Below are 18,942 nucleotides of genomic sequence, written 5' to 3'. Positions count from 1 at the left end.
ATTAATTAAACCAGATTTTACATTCATAAACTACCACTAATAGACGTTTTTGCATATTCACCTCAATATTTACATATTTGTTTTTAGTATGAAGTCTGATAATAGGGGGCACTTCCAAATAAATTGATGGATATTCAGTAAGTATGTACTTCTTGACTGTAATTAGTGTGGTTTGGTTTATGTGATGACTGCATACATCTCTTCTGTCCCTGTGACGTTTTTCCTTCAGATACAGTTTCACTGCCAAATCAGAGAAGTTATTTCTAAAGATTTGGTTGCACACATAACAAAACAAAAAATATCAGAGCTTGAACGATCAGTTTTAACCTCAATACGAGTAGTTTGAAAAGAAAGTGAGTTGAAGGTTCTTGATTTGGAGCAGAGCTCCCAGGTGTCACATGGCCGTTCATCACCTGAGGATTAAGGATTAAAGTGGGATTCTCCATTTATACTGGATGAATTAAGACTTGGTTCTGTTTCAGGAACATAAATTACCATGCTGATTAATTCTGTGCTCCAGACCAGGATAACAGCCCGGCCCGATTTATCCTGCCGCCTTTGAGTCACCAATCTCCCTGATCAGAAACCGATTTGCATTATTTAAATAAACCTGCATTGAAATAAATTGATGTTCATATTGTTGTTGGCGGTTTGATGAACACCTTATTGTAGTTGCTGAGATGATTTCAAATGGAAGATAAAGTATATATTAAGGTAGGAAGGTAACTTATAAAGCAGGCATGGGTGTTCCTTTTTTAAAGATGCTTTATTGAATTTGTTATAATACAATTGCAGTAACAACAAATACAACAGAAAGGAACATAAAACAAACAATACACTTTAAAAAAAAATATATATATATAGTGCATCCGGAAAGTATTCACAGCGCTTCACTTTTTACACATTTTGTTATGTTACAGCCTTATTCCAAAATGGATTAAATTCTTTTTTTTTTCCCCTCAAAATTCTACATGCAATATCCCATAATGACAAAATGAAAATATATTTTTTTTAATTTTTTGCAAATCTATTAAAAATAAAGAAGGAAAATATAACGTACATAAGTATTCACAGCCTTTGCTCAATACTTTGTTGAAGCACCTTTGGCAGAAATTACAGCCTCAAGTCTTTTTGAGTATGATGATATAAGCTTGGCTCTTATTCTTGGGCAGTTTCTCCCGTTCTTCTTTGCAGGACCTCTCAAGCTCCATCAGGTTGGATGGGGAGCGTCGGTGCACAGACATTTTCAGATCTCTCCAGAGATGTTCAATCGGGTTCAAGTCTGAGCTCTGCCTGGGCCTCTCAAAGACATTCACAGAGTTGTCCCGAAGACATTCCTTTGTTATCTTGGCTGTGTGCTTCGGGTCGTTGTCCTGTTGGAAGATGAACCTTCACCCCAGTCTGAGGTCCAGAGCGCTCTGGAGAAGGTTTTCATCAAGGATGTCTCTGTACATCACTGCATTCATCTTTCCCTCCATCCTGACTAGTCTCCCAGTTCCTGCTGCTGAAAAACATCCCCACAGCATGATGCTGCCACCACCATGCTTCACCGTAGAGATGGTATTGGTCAGGTGATGAGCGGTGCCTGGTTTCCTCCAAACATGACGCTTGGCATTCAGGCCAAAGAGTTCAATCTTTGTTTCATCAGACCAGAGAATTTAGTTTCTCCTGGTCTGACAGTCCTTCAGGTTCCTTTTGGTAAACTCCAGGTGGGCTGTCATGAGCCTTTTACTGAGGAGTGTCTTCCGTCTGGCCACTCTACCATACAGGCCTGCTTGGTGGAGTGCTGCAGAGATGGTTGTCCTTCTGGAAGGTTCTCCTCTCTTCACAGAGCAACGTTGGAGCTCTGTCAGAGTGACCATCGGGTTCTTGGTCACCTCCCTGACTAAGGCCCTTCTCCCCCGATCGCTCAGTTTGGCCGGGCGGCCGACTCTAGGAAGAGTCCTGGTGGTTCCAAACTTCTTCCATTTACGGATGATGGAGGCCACTGTGCTCATTGGGACCTTCAATGCTGCAGAAATGTTTCTGTACCCTTTCCCAGATCTGTGCCTCCATACAATCCTGTCTCGGAGGTCTACAGACAATTCTTTGGACTTCATGTCTCGGTTTGTGCTCTGACATGTCAACTGTGGGACCTTATACAGACGGTGTGTGTCTTTCCAAATCATGTCCAATCAACTAAATTTACCAGGTGGACTCCAATCAAGTTGTAGAAGCATCTGAAGGATGATTAGTGGAAACAGGATGCACCTGAGCTCAATGTTGAGTGTCATGGCAAAGTCTGTGAATACTTATGTACATGTGATTTTTTTCGTTTTTGATTTTTAATAGATTTGCAAAAATTTCAAAAAAATGTATTTCACGTCATTATGGGGTATTGTGTGTAGAATTTTGAGGAAAAAAATGAATTTAATCCATTTTGGAATAAAGCTGTAATATAACAAAATCAGACTAAACCTCTCCTGTTTCAGGTCCGTTAGGATTACCAACATTATTTAACTTTTGCTAAATGTCACAATAATGAGAAAGAGAATTTCTTAGAGAATTTTATATTACTTTCTTTGAGGTCAAACGTTTACATACACTAAAAGTACTATGTCTTTAAACAACGTGGGCAAGCCTAGATGATGATGTCATGGCTTTTGAAGCTCCTGATAGGTTAACTGACAACATGTGAGTTAATTGAAGGCACACCTGGGGATGTATTTTAAGGCCACACCTCAAACACTCTGCTTCCTTGTTTGAAATCATGGGAAAGTCAAAAGAAATCAGACAAGAAATCAGGGAGAGAATCGTGGAGCTCCACAAGTCTGGTTCATCCTTGGGTGCAATTTCCAGATGCTTGAAGGTGCCACGTTCATCTGTGCAAACAATTATACGCAAGTATAAACATGGGAATGTCCAGCCATCACACCGCTCAGGAAGGAGACGGGCTCTGTGTCCCAGAGATGAACGTGTTTTGGTCCGACATGTGCAAATCAACCCCAGAACAAAAGCTAAAGACCTTGTGAAGATGATGGCTGAAGCTGGTAAGAAAGTGTCATTATCCACAGTAAAACGAGTCCTGCACCGACATGGGCTGAAAGGCTACTCAGCAAGAAGGAAGCCATTACTCCTAAAGAAACAAAAAAGCCAGATTACAGTTTGCAAAAAGACACCAAGACAAAGACCTTAACTTCTGGAGACATGTCCTGTGGTCTGATGAAACTAAAGTGGAGCTGTTTGGCCATAATGACCACCGTTACATTTGGAGGAAAAAGGGGGAAGCTTGTAGACCTGAAAACATCATCCCAACTGTGAAGCATGGAGGTGGCAGCATCATGTTGTGGGGCTGTTTTGCTGCAGCAGGAACTGGAGCTCTTCATAAAATAGACGTCATCATGAAGAAAACATTACCTGGAAATATTAAGGCAACATCTCAGGACATCAGCCAGGAAGCTAAAACTTGGGCGCAAATGGGTCTTCCAAATGGACAATGACCCGAAGCATACTGCCAAAATAGTTAAAAAGTGGCTTGAGGACAACAAAGTCAATGTCTTGGAGTGGCCATCACAAAGCCCTGACCTGAATCCCATCGGAAATTTGTGGGCAGATCTGAAAAGGCGTGTGCGAGCGAGGCGGCCAACAAACCTGACTCAGTTCCACCAGTTCTGTCCGGAGGAATGGGCCAGAATTCCATCAGAGTACTGTAAGAAGCTGGTGGAAGGATACCCAAAACGTTTGACCCAAGTCATGCAGTTCAAAGGCAATGCTACTAAATACTAAGGAACTGGATGTAAACTTTTGACCTTGAAGAAAGTAATGAAAAATTCTCTAAAATATTCTCTTTCTCATTATTGTGACATTTAGCAAAAGTTAAATAATGTTGGTAATCCTAACGGACCTGAAACAGGAGAGGTTTAGTCTGATTTAACTTCAGACAGTGAGAAAAAAAAGTGTTATGTGTCTTTTTGCACAGTGTATGTAAACTTCTGGTTTCAACTGTATATATATATAAATTATATATATATAAAGTATATTTACATAAAAATCTTCAAACTAGTGCAAGCTGGTACAGTTTTAATTGCTGTAGAGAGTGTTGAATTGAGTGAATATATTGCCGGAACCTGTAAATTTACATTTATGGATGTGCGATTTGGCCATTATAATGATAAGATTCATCAGGAGACCAAACAATACATTCTTCGAACATAAATAAAGTAAATCTTTCATCCATATTTCCAGAGCCCTGCCCGTCCCACAGATGATCTGTATGAGACAACAGTTTTTTTTTTTCAGTGTTTATGCAGCAGAAGCTGAAAAAGCCACTATTTGCTGCTCCATTATAATATAATATAATATAATATATCTTCATTACTTCCCCTGCCACAGTAAAAGGTCTCACCAGTCACTGTACAAAACTATGGCGTACGATCAAGAAAACTGCAAATCCCACAATGCCTTGCGCTCGTGTCGCGTAGGTGTTTCCGGTGTCTTATAACATTTTACTTCCTTCCACACAGACCGACACGAACAAACCGAGAAAGAAGACGTCGCTAAGTTTTAAATGGTGCCGCCAACAGTCGCGTTTTGAGCTCATTTTTTGTCCCTTATTTCTGTGGTGAAGTCCGCGGCATGTGGCGCGTGGCGTCCGAGGACTGAAGAACCGCGGAGAACCGTAGACCGTAACGTGAAGGCCTCCGAAGAAAGTTTGGTCGAGGGCCTGTAAACAACATGTCCTCCGCCTCGCAGTCTTCCTCCAGACGGCAATGGTGCTACCTCTGCGACCTGCCCAAGATGCCCTGGGCCATGCTGTGGGAGTTCAGCGAAGCCGTGTGCCGGGGATGCGTCAACTACGACGGGGCGGACCGGATAGAGCTGCTCATCGAAACCGCCCGGCAGCTGAAGAGCACGCACGGGGTTTTGGACGGCAGGTCTCCCGGTCCACAGCAGAGCAAACCCGGGCCGGCCGGGCCCGTGGAAGCGGGGCGGCAGCACGGGGAGCGTGCAGACAGGGGGAGGGGTGAGTATGGGGTCTCTTCTCGCCTCCCCAACGGGCTGCACAGAGCCGAAGATGTGGCCTTGTCAGAGGGCAGCCGGCAGAGCCCGAACACCCGCCGGGCGATAGTCGGCGCGGTCCCCGGTCTCCACGGCACCATCTCCCACGCCTTGCTAGCGGCTCAGGGGCTCGTCGCCGCCCCCCACGGGCTCCTCGCCCCTCTGTCGGGCTCCAGAGGCGGAGCCACACCTGTCGCGGTCTCCGCTGGCCCCATAATGGGTGACGCTGGCCGAAGGCAGGCCGTGTCCCTCGGCGTGGCAGCCAGCACCTCGGCTCTGGTGGGTATCGATCCGATGGTGTGGAGGAACAATGAGGTGATGGCCGAACTGAACGAGGTGGCCCGCAGCCGGGTGGAGGGCTGGCCCAACCGTCCCAAAGCCGTCCGGGACGTGCTGGTGGCTCTCAGCAGCTGCGTCCCCTTCAACGTGCGCTTCAGGAAAGACCACAACCTGGTGGGTCGCGTCTTGGCCTTCGACGCCAACACGACTCCAGATTTTGAGCTGCGGGTGTTTGTGGAGTATCCCGCCGGCTCCGGGATGATCTTCTCGGGAGTCCCGGACCTGGTCCGGCAGATGTTCCGCGACTCGGCCAAAGATGCAGGTAAAGCGGTGAACTCTGGACTTCGCTACGTGGAGTACGAGAAGCGTCCGGGCACGGGAGACTGGCGCGGGCTGTCTGAGCTGCTGAATGACGGCGTGCGTATGTTTAAGGAGCCCCCGATCCCGGAGGTTCTGCCGCAGCCCGATCCGGTGTTGCCTCTGGCGGCGGCCGGTCGCCCCGGACCGGCGAAGGGGACGACCAGGCGCCGCAAGCCTTCACCGGGCTCTGAGAACGGAGAGAGCGACGGGAGGCCCGATCACCCGGCGAGGGAGCCCTGGCCCCGAGGCGCGTACGCCGGCATGGAGCCTCTCCCCGGCATGGCCGCCCCTCCGGAAGGCCCGCCCCGTCTACACAGCCAGCCTTCGCCCATCTCGGCGCTCATGGGAGTCGCGGACAGCCTGAGCTCCAGTCAGATGGCCAGAGAAAGCCCCGGCATGTCCACGGCCCACTCCTCCTCAGCCGGGCGCCCCACCAGCAGCAGCCCCTCCACCGCCTCCACCTCGGTCTCCCAGGCAGCCATGGGGCAGGGTCTGAGCGCGGTGGGGCCGAGCAGCGGCGCCGGCGAGTCGACGAGCGGCGCTCAGGGCACCCTGCTGTGCTGCACCCTCTGCAGAGAGCGCCTGGAGGACACTCACTTCGTCCAGTGTCCCTCTGTCCCACACCACAAGTTCTGCTTCCCCTGCACCAGAGGGTTCATCCGCAGCCAAGGCCAAGGAGGGGAGGTGTACTGCCCCAGCGGAGAGCGCTGCCCCCTGGCTGGATCCACCGTGCCTTGGGCCTTCATGCAGGGAGAGATCTCCACCATCCTGGCCGGAGACGGAGACGTGACGGTGAAGAAGGAGAACGACCCTTGACATCTCCATCCTGTTGTGGTGAATGGTAAGATGGGGAGACAGTCGGACCTCAAACCAAACCCCCCAAAATTAGCCAACATGTTACATGAGCTTTGGTTTCAGAAAATCAGCTTTCTTATTTCAGCTGTGACCTGATTTTAAATATTAGTAGAACAGAGGACGGCTCATCGGGTCCCACTTTATTCCCGACAATGGGTGTTAATAATTATTGGCGTTATCTCCCAAACAGTGTATGAAACCCAACAATCAGTCCGCCTCTCGGTGTCACTCAGCCGTTTTAAGGTCGATGTTCATGGACCTTTGTTTCTGTGACCTTCAGCTCATCACGGTGCACCAAAAACACATTTCATTCACAGAAAACTGTCCTTTCTCCTCTGCAGCGAAGGAAGTAGATTCATCTTCCATCGTGGGGATTAAAGCTAAAGTGATCAGTTGATAATCTGAGAAGGCGTTTATTTTTTCTTATTTTTTTTTTAAGCAACACTAGCTAACAGTTAAGTGTGATGATTTGGGGTTTTTTCAGGATGTCAGCTTCAAGACTTTGTAATGGTGTAAAGTTTCACAAATTTTGTACATTTTGGAGATTATAGACAGTTAATTGAAAAAAATTACTTCATAGAAAACTTAATAAAAAAAACTAATATAACCGTTAGTTGCTGCCAGGCTTTTTGCCACAGACTGTATATTAAAGTGGACGTAGCTTCTGAGGCCGATGCAGAATTACTTAAACTGCAATACCACCGATGGCCACTAAGGGTTGGCTCTAAAACGAATGTGTCTTCATAGACTCCCATTCAACTTCTCACCAAATACAAACTCAATAAATGTTTTCCACAGATACATTTTGTGTTGTTAGCTAAAGTCACTCCTTAGTTTTCTGGGGGTCCATCTGAAAATAATCTGTCATTAATGAGATATTAGGCCTCAAAAAGCAGCATATTTGTGGGCGTGTCTGTTTGATTGACAGGCCAGTAATGCAGTCAGGTTTCAGCTGCAGGTGGGCGGGGCATAGTGCCCTGGTGTTTCCAATCAGAACAGTCTGATCTACCGCTAGCTCCTCCCCCAGCTCATCCAAATATGATCACTTCCTGCTCCAAAATAGTAAGATGGTGACGGACAGAATCCGAACTGGAGGCTTCATAACGGCCGTTACAAACGGGTGACGTCACTGCGGCTTGCTGCTTGGTATTTGCAGGTGTGTCGTCTGTCACGGCGTCACGACACCTCAGCAGTTTGATGGCGGCTGCTTTGGCGCTCAGATTTATAATGTAAAGTCGGACATAAACAGTTATGAAATTAAATAAAAGGATCAGAAAAATTCAGACCACTAGTGTTTCGTTTTAACTTTGTATGAACGATGAAACATGACTAATTCAATACATAAAGAAGTAAAAAAAAAAATGAACATACTTGTAATGAAAAGATAGTTCAAGACTTCTTTCTTAAATTTTATTCCAAACATCAACTTAATTATAATGTCTTTTGTTTATTAATTTATTGATTTAATTAGTTCTGTATTTCTGTGTTTATATATTTTAATTAGGTGGGCGGTCCTAAACAAAGTCCAAAGCTGATTGGTCAGCTGGGTGAACCAGACACAAACACAGTTCACTGTCTGAGTCCGTTCAGGAAGTTCTGTCTCACTAACATACACGCAGAAATACACAAACACGTACATGAAGAAATACGTGAAGACGTAAATGTATAAATATAAAAACAGGAAGAATAACAGTGGAAATAAATTCAAGACATTTTTCTAATGAGCTCCTAACTCATGACCTAAAATATGTATTCTTCTTTATTTATATTGAAGTCATTTTTTTGTCCCCTATAACTTGGGAGCTCACCATTACTGTTTTCAGTGAAACTCCTGCAGAGCTGAAATATTTAGTTGATTATCAGAAATTAGATGAAAACAATTGTTTTACCACTAAATAAACCGTTTGAGAACATTTCTGGCTTCGGCCTCCCAAACAACAACAACATTTTGCCTTCAAGTCTAGAAACCATTTGAGGTTTGCCCAACCACTCTTAAGGTCTGACCAATCAGTGACCAGTGGGAGTGGCCTAAGTGCAATGACGCTAAAGTGAAGTGTTCTTCTAAACTAACAGGAATTAATGCGATGAATCATTTTCAGTCATCAGAGGAAAAGATTAAAACGGCAGCAGTTCTCCTCGGGACTCTTCAATTCAGTCATTCCTGGTTCCTACCAGGGAGGTGGTTGCATCATTTTGGAAAACTTGCCAGAGTTGTTCTGAATCTTCGTGAGTATCATGAGATCAGGACCCCGTGGAGGGACTCATTGATCTTCTTGTGACTGACGAGTGTTTGATGACTTCGCACGGCTGTTTGGGTTCGTTATCACCGATCAGATGTGACCCGGATGGTGTTGAGTGACAGATTCCAGTAGAACTACATCAGCTGTTTGAGAGCAGCCTGTTGGTGTTTTCTGTTTAAAGACCTCTGACATGTTCTTCTTCCTCCACAGTGGATCAAACACTTTGAAAGCACTTCCCTATTATCTCGAGCTGAGGTCCACTTCAGCTGCACTTCATCATGTGTGCCTCCGAGAGCAGAAACCCTCTGAACTCCAGGAGCACCGCAACACAAAGACCGGTAACCAAGAGACACTACAAGAGTGTGAGTCGGGGCTCAGCCCGACCGACCCGCTGCCTCTCCTGTCCAGCAGCGAGGCCTCGTTCCAAACAGCCCAGGATTGAAAGCACACGCTTGTCTGTAAGAATGACAATCTGATTTGTCCTTTTCGTCCTAAACGTCACGTCCTGTCGTGCAACAGATGCGACAGCGACGCCAACGAGGTGGTTTTTGACAGAATCATGCAATTCTTCGAAAAACGAATGTTCAAAAAATGTGGAAAAACCATTGGGTCCTTAAAGCCAAGGAGTGCAAAAATGTAATCCCACCATATGTCTCTTAGGTATTCTACTTATGTTGTATGTCAAAAATGTGAATTTACTTTCAATATGGCTATGTAATTTCTATTTTTGATACAATACAAATTTCTATGTATTTGTTTATAGTGATAAGAAGACCAAAGATGGCTTCATGCTCAATGTAATTTTATTGTATTGTAGCTGTGTATGCTGTATTCACTGATAACCTTGGCATCAGTCACTTATTAGTTCATCTATCACACAAGTAAGCTTGTTTTGTCTATTTACTTTTTGAATTATATGTATGGTAAGATAATTAGCACCACAATCTTCAATGGTTTAACCCACATACTCATGTGATCTGAACAGGTCAATTCTACAATAAAAGTACTGAATAGTTGTCCTGCTTCACTCTGTTGCTGCTGATTCACGTCTCAGAGGCCTCGAGTGCCTTTTTATACAACTTTATTGGATAAATAGTTGGAAAAGAAAATAGAAACCCAACACCAGGTATTTTATCAAATGTCTAAATCTTCACATTTCAGTCTCCACGCTGATTAGCATCACGTGACCCGATCACTGGGAGAAACCTGCTTCCTGCAGAGCGACATCAGAGGGAACAGAAAACCCCGGCTGCTCTCCAGGAGGAAATCACTCGCCGACAAACATCTTGTAAAATAAAAATCCTGCTTCTTGTAAAGTTTTACACACTGAATCCAAATCTGTTTTCAGGATCTCTGTCACCCACCGTGTTTTTGTTCCAGTATACTCAAACTTTACACTTTACCCACTTCAACATTTTTTACAGGTTTAGGTGTGACAACAGCCTTTTTTTTTTTTTTATATGAAGAACTCATTTATAGGCTGAAAATCCTAAAAACATTTAAATTCAGTGTTAAAAGCATTATAAGGTTCTATTTCAGATTGTTGGACCTGGATTTTAATGCTGTTGCCTGGTGATATCTGGATGAGGAGACTTATGAGTCAGCTGTTCAAGAGCCAATCAGAAGCCTGCGTGTATGTAAATATGTCAGACATCTGGGTCTCTGATTATTACTGACTGTAACCAGGTTTCAGGATCAGCTGACAGATGAAGGTCGACTCGCCTCCTGTGAGCGTGTGCAGAGTGAAATGAAAGTAATGAACCATTCAGAATATAAAATGCTTAACTGAACAAAAAATAATAATAATGTTGTAAACACCACAAACAAACCCACAGATCATCAGCTGATGTCAAACAATAGATTTGTTGATCTGTAAACATTTGGACACAAGGTAGTGGTTTAGATCCTGTGGTTCCATGTATCATGTGGCTCACACCACCTATTGGACCTAAAGGTCCCGTAGTGAGCAGTGGGCGTCCATCGGTGGTTCAGATGGGGCATCCGGAGTCTCCCAGGGCCTCCTGAGCTCCCTTCAGGGTCTCACGCTTCACACACTTCCAGTAGCCAGAGAACCCGCTCTGAGGCTGCACCTGAAGGCGAGACAGACGAAGTACAACCTGAGAGAAGAAACCTGGAAGAAACCTGCTTTTAGAAGAAGCTGTATTTTCTATTTCTGTCGATCGGAGTCTCATGAATGTCGACAGCTGCTTTGGTGCAGATTAAAGAAGAAAAAGTCCTTCTGAGGGACACGATCAGACATAAAACGTGAAGAATAATAGATACAAACAACACAGGCGTCAGACTTCATCAGATCTGATCACTGATTGGATGACGGGATAAAGATGAGAAGATCAACACCACTCTCATGTCAATCAAATAGAAAACTTCAGCCAGGAGCTGGTTAGCTTAGCTTAGCACGGATACAGGAAGCAGGGGGAAACAGCTGGCCTGCATCTGTCCACAGGTTACAAACATCTGGGTACCCGAAGCCAAAAAATACCAGTGTTGTCCAACTGAAATGTGAGCAGTCACCTCTTGAACTTAGTTCAGCTTCCATAAGTTCTGCAGCACGTTGATCATTTTCAACAGAAAAATGATGAGTAACTCTTCGTTGTCATGGTAGCTACGCAACGACTCGTTTTGGTAACGAGGCCACTACAGCACCGACTATAATGACATCACCAGAACAATATTATTATGTGAATAATATTACAGCAGATCAGAAATGAGATATATTGTTTATGATCTATAATCTGAATGTATTGATGCTTGATAAACATGTATTCTGTTCACACAATCAACCTTCAAAATCAGACAAATTCAATCAAAATCTCTCCAATTCAACATCAATGAAAAGTCGTCAACATCTAAACCAATCAGCTGCTGCATCAGGTGTTTCCCAGCACGCAGTCGCCTTCACCTCGTGAGGGTTTCTGTGTCCACTTTAAATCACGTCAGAGTCGGACAGAAATCTACCCAGCGTGCATTGTGTGCCGACTCATCTCCAACGAGCCTCCAGCTACATCCAACGTCTTCCGATCAGAGCGAGCGAACTTGTTCCTGGTTTTGCGGACACGCGTGCAGCGACAGAAACGCGGTGAGAGGAAAAAAGATGGCCGCCCTGACCTTCAGGCCGCGCAGCACTCGGTCCTTCATCACGCCGATGAACTCCTTGTGGCTGAGGCGGTTGTCTCCGTCCATGTCGAAGAGCTTGAAGACGGTGTCGAGCACGTTGTCCGACAGGTCGTGGCCCGTGGCGATCCGCACGGCTCGCTTGAACTGGGCTGCAAGTAGAAGAAGGAAAATGGACTCACCTACTGAACACTGTGTTTAGGAGCGGACGCGGTTCGACCGGCGGCCGTTACCCATTCCCACAGGACGGTTGGCTTCAGTGACCATCTTCATGGAAAAGGCGAAATCCTCCAGGTTGTTGGTGAAGAGGCAGAAGACTTTGAACTCGTTGAACGTGATGCTCTGAGGGAGAAGGTGTCTCGTCAGTTTCAGCCTCGCTGACGGAAGCAGAAGAGGAAGACGGGTGTCCTACCTGGCCAGCAGGGATCTTCTTCCTCACATTCTCCCAGTAGACCTCGTTGTCTTCTTCGTTGGTGTAGTGCAGCAGCCACTCGGCGAAGTCCTCCCTCCGCATGGTGTCCATCCCCCTGGAGAACTGCAGGAACTCCATCTCCTGCACCTCGGCCTGCAGGTCCTCCATGAACCTGAACAACAGACAGAGTTCACTGCAGCGCCGAGTCTCTGAGACAAACATCCTGCTGAGGTTTGAAGGATGTTTGAGTCAAATCAGAGAGAACGTGAGCAATACATCCAGACGGGAGGAAAAGACAACAAAAGACGTTGTTTCTTCAGTGAAATCTGGCTTTAAAATGAAAACATCTCCATCAAATGAAGCTCATCATCATTAAACGTCGTTACACATCCCTGATGCTTTGCTTCCCTTTGTTGTTGTTGTTGTTATTGTATATTTGGATTCCTGTTTGTAATCGTTCTTTAAATTGTATCTTTGCTCTTGTCCCAGTATTAATATTTAAACTGGAGAGAAATTAAGTTGATCAACTTTTTTTATATCATGTTTTGTTGAGTTGCTTGTGCACACAGTTGTTAAACAGTAACAACAGCACCACTCACACATTTTTACTGTTTACTCACTGGAAGTTTGGAGGAAACAAAGAAAAGATGTTTTTAGATTTCTTAAAACGGCATCATGACAGTTTTAATGTTGATGAGTTTGAGAGCAGCAGCTGTGAAGATACACCGAGAACTACATCCATGTTCGGTAGAAGTGCATCATGTTGGAGGACACGTGGAGCTGACGTTAGATATCGTGATCCACGTCTCCGTACCTCCTGAACTCCTGATACTGCAACTTGTTCTCTCCTTTCTTCCCGAAGAAGTAAGCCTGTAATGTGGTGTTCACGCCGTCTCCTTCCTCCGCTGCTTTCTGTGTGACATCACAGGAATGTAGAACAACATCACACCGTCATAAAAATCATGAAAGTAGGTGTGTTTAAGGAGACGTGAACACCCACCGCGCTGCTGTCCAGAGGAACTCTCCTCTTACTTTTCCCAATGATCTTCTTCAGCTGCAGCAGGAAAACAGAAAACATGACATCTTCAACCAGAGAAATCAAAGTGGAAACAAAAACCCTTTATCATACTTATTATTTGTAATATCATTAATTTTAAAAAAACAAGAAAAAGGAGTCACGTTCACATCTTTTTACTTCTGAATCAAATAAATATGAAATCTTCCAGATTTTATTCAACTGTCTCCCTCCTCTCTCTCTCTCTCTCACACACACACACACACACACGCACACACACACACACACACACACACACGAGTCCATCATGCACTGCTACTGTTCATGGTGCAGAACGTGCCAACATGCAGGTCCGACTCAGTCAACAGACGATGAAGAAGAGCAGACGATGAAGAAGAACAGACGATGAAGAGCAGACAATGAAGAAGAGCAGACAATGAAGAAGAGCAGACGATGATGAAGAGCAGACGATGATGAAGAGCAGACGATGATGAAGCGAGCCCTCTTCACCTCCACATGGTGCCGGCTGCATACTTACAGCTGCAGCAGCGGTGCTGGAGGCAGCATTAAAAGGTGGTGACATCATGATGTTAACTTTGAACATTTAAACTTCTCTCCGTGACGTTCGGTCTGCTATCCAGAGGTCTTACCTTCAGAAACTCCTTCTGGTCCACCTGCTCATTGCCGTCAACATCAAGCATTTTGAAAGCTATGTGAAACCCCGAGCCCGGCTCTGCAACAGCAAGGCACGGAGAGTTATCGGAGAGCAAGAGAAAAAGATTCAGACGGAGCGTCCAGCTCCACTAAAAGATCACAGGACCACATGATCACAGGATCACAGGACCACATGATCACAGGACCACAGGACCACATGATCACAGGACCACATGATCACATGATCACAAGCATTCATCCAGATCAATATCGCTGAGGATCAGAGCTCAGGAGGTGCAACATGCAGGTGAAGGAGGGAGGAACTCACTAGTCAGGATGGTGAGCAGGAACAGATACTCTGTGTAGGAGATCAACCCTGCAGGAAGCACAGAGACAAGACAACCAGGAAGACAAATCAGCAAAGACAAAGAAATGAAGCAGATAATCTGATGTCCAGTGTGACCTGCAGAGAGTCACAGAGGGGTCAGAATGTCCAATCGTCAGGACGAACGTCAGGACAAACGTCTGGATGTCTAGACGTCCGCTCTGAAGACAGATGAAGACTCACCGTTGTCTCCTAACGTCCTGAACAGATCGTTACCAGGCCGAGCTTTAGAGGCAGCAGACAGCATGCCGTTCACTTCCTGCAGAGACGAGTCACAGACTGATAATACAGCTCTTCTATACGTGTACTTTACACAACATACACACACACACACACACACACACACACAACATACATGCATCATACATAAATACACACACACACACACACACACACAAACATACATAAATACACACACACACACACAAACATACATAAATACACACACACACACACAAACATACATAAATACACACACACACACACACAACATACATAAATACACACAACATGCATACAGATATACAACATACACACATCACACACACAACATACATAAATACATACAATATACACTGCTCCAAAAAATAAAGGGACCACTTAAACACCTCAACGTAACTCCAATCAATCCCACTTCTGTGAAATCAACGTGTCCAGTTTGGATCAACACTGATTGAGGATCAGTTTCACCTGCTGTTGTACAAATGGAACAAACAGGTGGAAATGAGGCAATTATCAAGACAACCCTATAAAGGAACGGTTCTGCAGGTGGTGACCACAGACCGTTTCTCTGTCCTCGTCCTTTCTGGATGATCGTTGGTCCCTTTTGCATTTTGCCAGTGTCCTCACCACTAGAGGGAGCATGAGGTGTCTCCAACCCACAGAAGTTGTTCAGGTAGTGCAGCTCATCCAGGATGGCACATCAATGTACACTGTGGCAAGAAGGTTTGCTGTGTCTGTCAGCACAGTGTCAAGAGGACGGAGGACATACCGGGAGACGGGCCGGTCCACCAGGAGACGTGGAGGGGGACGTAGGAGGACAACAACCCAGCAGCGGGACCGCTATCTGCTCCTTTGTGCAAGGAGGAGCAGGAGGAGCGCTGCCAGAGCCCTACAAAATGACCTCCAGCAGGCCACTAATGTGCATGTTTCTGCTCAAACTGTCAGAAACAGACTCCATGAGGGCGGTACGAGGACCCGACGTCCACAAGTGGGGTCTGTGCTCACAGCCCAACACCGTGCGGGGCGACCGGACTTTACCGGAGAACACCGAGATCGGCAGCTTCTCCGTCGGCGCCCTGCGATCTTCACGGATGAGAGCAGGTTCACACTGAGCACATGTGACAGACGTGACGGAGTCTGGAGACGCCATGGAGAACGTTCTGCTGCCTGCAACATCCTCCAGCGGGACCGGGTCGGCGGCGGGTCAGCGACGGTCTGGGGAGGCGTTTCTTCGGAGGGCAGCGCAGCCCCCCGTGGGCTAGCCAGAGGTACCCTGACTGCCATTAGATCCCGGGATGAGATCCTCAGACCCGTTGAAGACCATCTGCTGGTGCAGTGGGTCCTGGGTTCTTCTGATGCAGGACAATGCTCGGCCTCATGTGGCTGGAGTGTGTCAGCAGTTCCTGCACGATGAAGGCGTCGACGCTCCGGACCGGCCCGCCCGTCCCCCAGACCCGAATCCAGTCCAGCACATCTGGGACATCGTGTCTCGTTCCATCGCACCACAGACTGTCCGGGAGTGGACCGATGCTTTGATCCAGGTCTGGGAGGAGATCCCTCAGGAGAACATCCGTGGTCTCATCAGGAGCATGCCCAGGCGTTGTAGGGAGTGATACAGGCACGTGGAGGACACACACACTACTGAGACTCATTTGGACTTGTCTTCAGGAATCTCCACAGAAGTTGGATCAGCCTGTGATCTGATTTTTCCACTTTTATTTGGAGTATGATTCTGAATCCAGACCTCCATGGATAATGATTCTGATTTCCATTGATCATTCTGATGTTATTTTGTTCTCAACACATTCCACTATGTGATGAATAAAGATTTGAACTGGAATATTTCATTCATTGAGATCGAGGAGGTGTTGTTTAAGTGTTCCCTTTATTTTGTGGAGCAGTGAACATACATACATACCTGAGTGGTTAAAGTTCTCTTGTGCAGTTTTCCTGCAGGAGGCATCAGAACAGAAAAACATTAAGGAAGCATCACCATGACCTGTTTACTTATAATATTACATTATATATATATATATATATATATATATATATATATATATAATCATTTTGTATTAGTAATAAATATAATAAAAAGTACGATGTGTAAACTGTGTTAGAGAAGATGTCAAGTACATTTACATCTAATCTATATTCAAGTCCTTGAATAAATGGTTTCCTTTGATTACATATCTCCATGAAGCAGCTTCAGGGCTCTGACCGGTGGAACTACAGACATCCAGCTGGGTTCGGGTCTGGTGACCGGGCTCTCGGTCCTCTGTGACCCGTAGAACCGCCTGGGAAGCGAACACTGTTAAACACATGTGTGCTGGTGCAGCTTACGGTCCACGTTCTCCAGCATGACGGAGAACAGGAAGTCTCTGGGGGTCATGTAGGGCTCCTGGTCGTAGACCACCGAGGCGAACTGGACGAACCGGACCTTCCTGGCGGACAGCTGAGGAGCTGCAGCTTCCTGCTGCAGAACCGGACACACAAACAGGACCGTGAACCAACACAACCACGACAACACCTGCATTTCCCTCTGTGTGCAGTGACGTCACAATAATCTGGGCTGAAGCACGTCATATTTTATAACTTCAGCTGGTATTTAAGGATGCGCGCGCACACACAGAAAGGCTAATGGAGCTCTTTGTGACAGTAGACGGCAGCTCGTGGGCGTCATTTGTTCCTGTAAGTAAATATCACATGAACATGACCACATGTTACTTTCAATAACTCCTGAGAGACTCCTGGACGGTTCAGAGGACAAGTGAAGACTTCCGGAGGTGTGTACTCACTTTCTGCTCCTCAGCGTGGACGGCGAAGGGCAGAGTCCTGTTGTTAGCACAATACCGGGAATAAAAGATGACCCCGGTTCCGATTACAGACCCAACAGCAGCAGGACCGACCGTGCGGCGCAATATCAAACTGTCCAGAGACCGAGAGCTCCTAAAAACACTCCTGAGGACCGCGGCGGCCTTTCCCCAGCGGGCCATTTTCAGGAAGTGAGCTCGCTTGTTGGGTAAACTCCACGGCTTCCGTCGTTATAGCTGACAACAAAGACACGCCCCCCGGAACTAAACGAGAAATACGTCACGTGATGCCGCAGTCCGCTTCAGTCCGCCGGTCCTCCATCTTTGAAACACGAGAAGAGCCATTTCAGTTTGGAGGAAATGACCCAAGAGCAGAGGAGCAGACCTCTGACGGACTGAGGCCTCAGAGGAGCGATGCTTTACTTTGCAAAGATGTTTTAAGACATAAAATGGCTGCTTTAAATATTTGTTTGTTCCTGCTGTGATTAAAAAACAAAATGCACTCCTTGAATCCATATTTTAATTTTAAATCTGCGGAAGTTTCCAACTGCACTGAAAAGTCAATATTCTAGTTAATATGCACTGAAAGGTGTCAGTTCATATTTCCATACTCCACCTGTGTGACCTGCATCCTGGACCGGGACCGGGACCGGCCTCCAGGTGGGCGCTGCTGCTGCATCCTGGACCGGGACCGGGACCGGCCTCCAGGTGGGCGCCGCCGCTGCATCCTGGACCGGGACCGGCCTCCAGGTGGGCGCTGCTGCTGCATCCTGGACCGGGACCGGCCTCCAGGTGGGCGCTGCTGCTGCATCCTGGTGTTAAACAGTGAACTTTTCCTCGTTCAACTGATGAATGTGAAAACAGCTTTGCAGAAACATCGTTCTGCACAGTGGAGCTGCATCATGTGGAAATAAAACAGCTTTGCATCCAGTGCTGCTCTCAGCAGTTCTGCCCAGCACAGGTCCAGTTAGTTAGGATGTTGAATGAAACCTGGAAGAAGCTTAGTTTGTATCACACCAGCCTGCTGCTCTTCTTCAGCCAACAACCACCATCTTTTTTATTTTTGTATTTTCTGCGTCATCTCACTGTGTCACGTGTCACAACAACTTCTCCTCCAGTACATCGTGTCCGAGGACTGAGCGCTGCCAGCTGAAGGCTGATCTCTGTGGACTCGGCTCTCATGCAGACTGAATGTCACCCAGGACCTGCAGACGGGCCGGGACGGCCCGGACGGCCCGGACGGCCTGGATGGAGAGCAGCAGAGGTCGAGGCCCAAATTCATTCAGTCACTCTTTCTCAGTCAAGAACGTCATGTGCAGCAGCTAAACTACACCACTTCAGACGACCCCTGGAGCTTCAGTAACATGCCACGGTTTCTTTAACAACAGACGGGTTCTCACCAAAGTCAGAAAAGATCATGATATTTAATACATTAACAGAAAAGCAGTGTTTCAGGGTGAATTCTGCTAAAAAAAAAAAAAAGCCAATATTTATCAAATCTCTTTGCACAGTCATTGTTCTTAGTGGCCTGAAATTACTAA

The 18,942-nt window shown here is 46.3% G+C and overlaps 2 protein-coding genes across 2 annotated transcripts; one reads left to right on the top strand and one right to left on the bottom strand.

Annotated features, from left to right (window-relative positions):
• The first annotated feature begins 4,470 nt into the window (after positions 1 to 4,470).
• Positions 4,471 to 9,786, top strand: LOC138207635 (interferon regulatory factor 2-binding protein 1-like). Its single transcript, XM_069165011.1, has 2 exons — positions 4,471 to 6,517; positions 8,982 to 9,786. The coding sequence occupies exon 1, from the start codon at positions 4,714 to 4,716 to the stop codon at positions 6,490 to 6,492; it is 1,779 nt and encodes a 592-aa protein (XP_069021112.1). The 5' UTR covers positions 4,471 to 4,713; the 3' UTR covers positions 6,493 to 6,517; positions 8,982 to 9,786.
• A 49-nt stretch (positions 9,787 to 9,835) lies between these two features.
• On the bottom strand, positions 9,836 to 17,615 carry micu2 (mitochondrial calcium uptake 2). Its single transcript, XM_069165012.1, has 12 exons — positions 17,387 to 17,615; positions 16,932 to 17,064; positions 16,510 to 16,541; positions 14,553 to 14,628; positions 14,313 to 14,360; positions 13,981 to 14,063; positions 13,316 to 13,369; positions 13,130 to 13,227; positions 12,316 to 12,487; positions 12,137 to 12,245; positions 11,898 to 12,055; positions 9,836 to 10,861 (listed from the first exon to the last, which is right to left on the bottom strand). The coding sequence occupies exons 1-12, from the start codon at positions 17,582 to 17,584 to the stop codon at positions 10,760 to 10,762; spliced, it is 1,263 nt and encodes a 420-aa protein (XP_069021113.1). The 5' UTR covers positions 17,585 to 17,615; the 3' UTR covers positions 9,836 to 10,759.
• Positions 17,616 to 18,942: the final 1,327 nt, after the last annotated feature.

The sequence above is a fragment of the Embiotoca jacksoni genome, unplaced genomic scaffold (assembly GCF_022577435.1).
Source record: "Embiotoca jacksoni isolate LCO1_2020_lvr unplaced genomic scaffold, fEmbJac1.0.p SCAF_33, whole genome shotgun sequence".
Taxonomy (NCBI): Eukaryota; Metazoa; Chordata; class Actinopteri; family Embiotocidae; genus Embiotoca; species Embiotoca jacksoni.
Note: the sequence above shows the minus strand (reverse complement) of the source record. Positions and strands in the feature narration are given on the sequence as shown.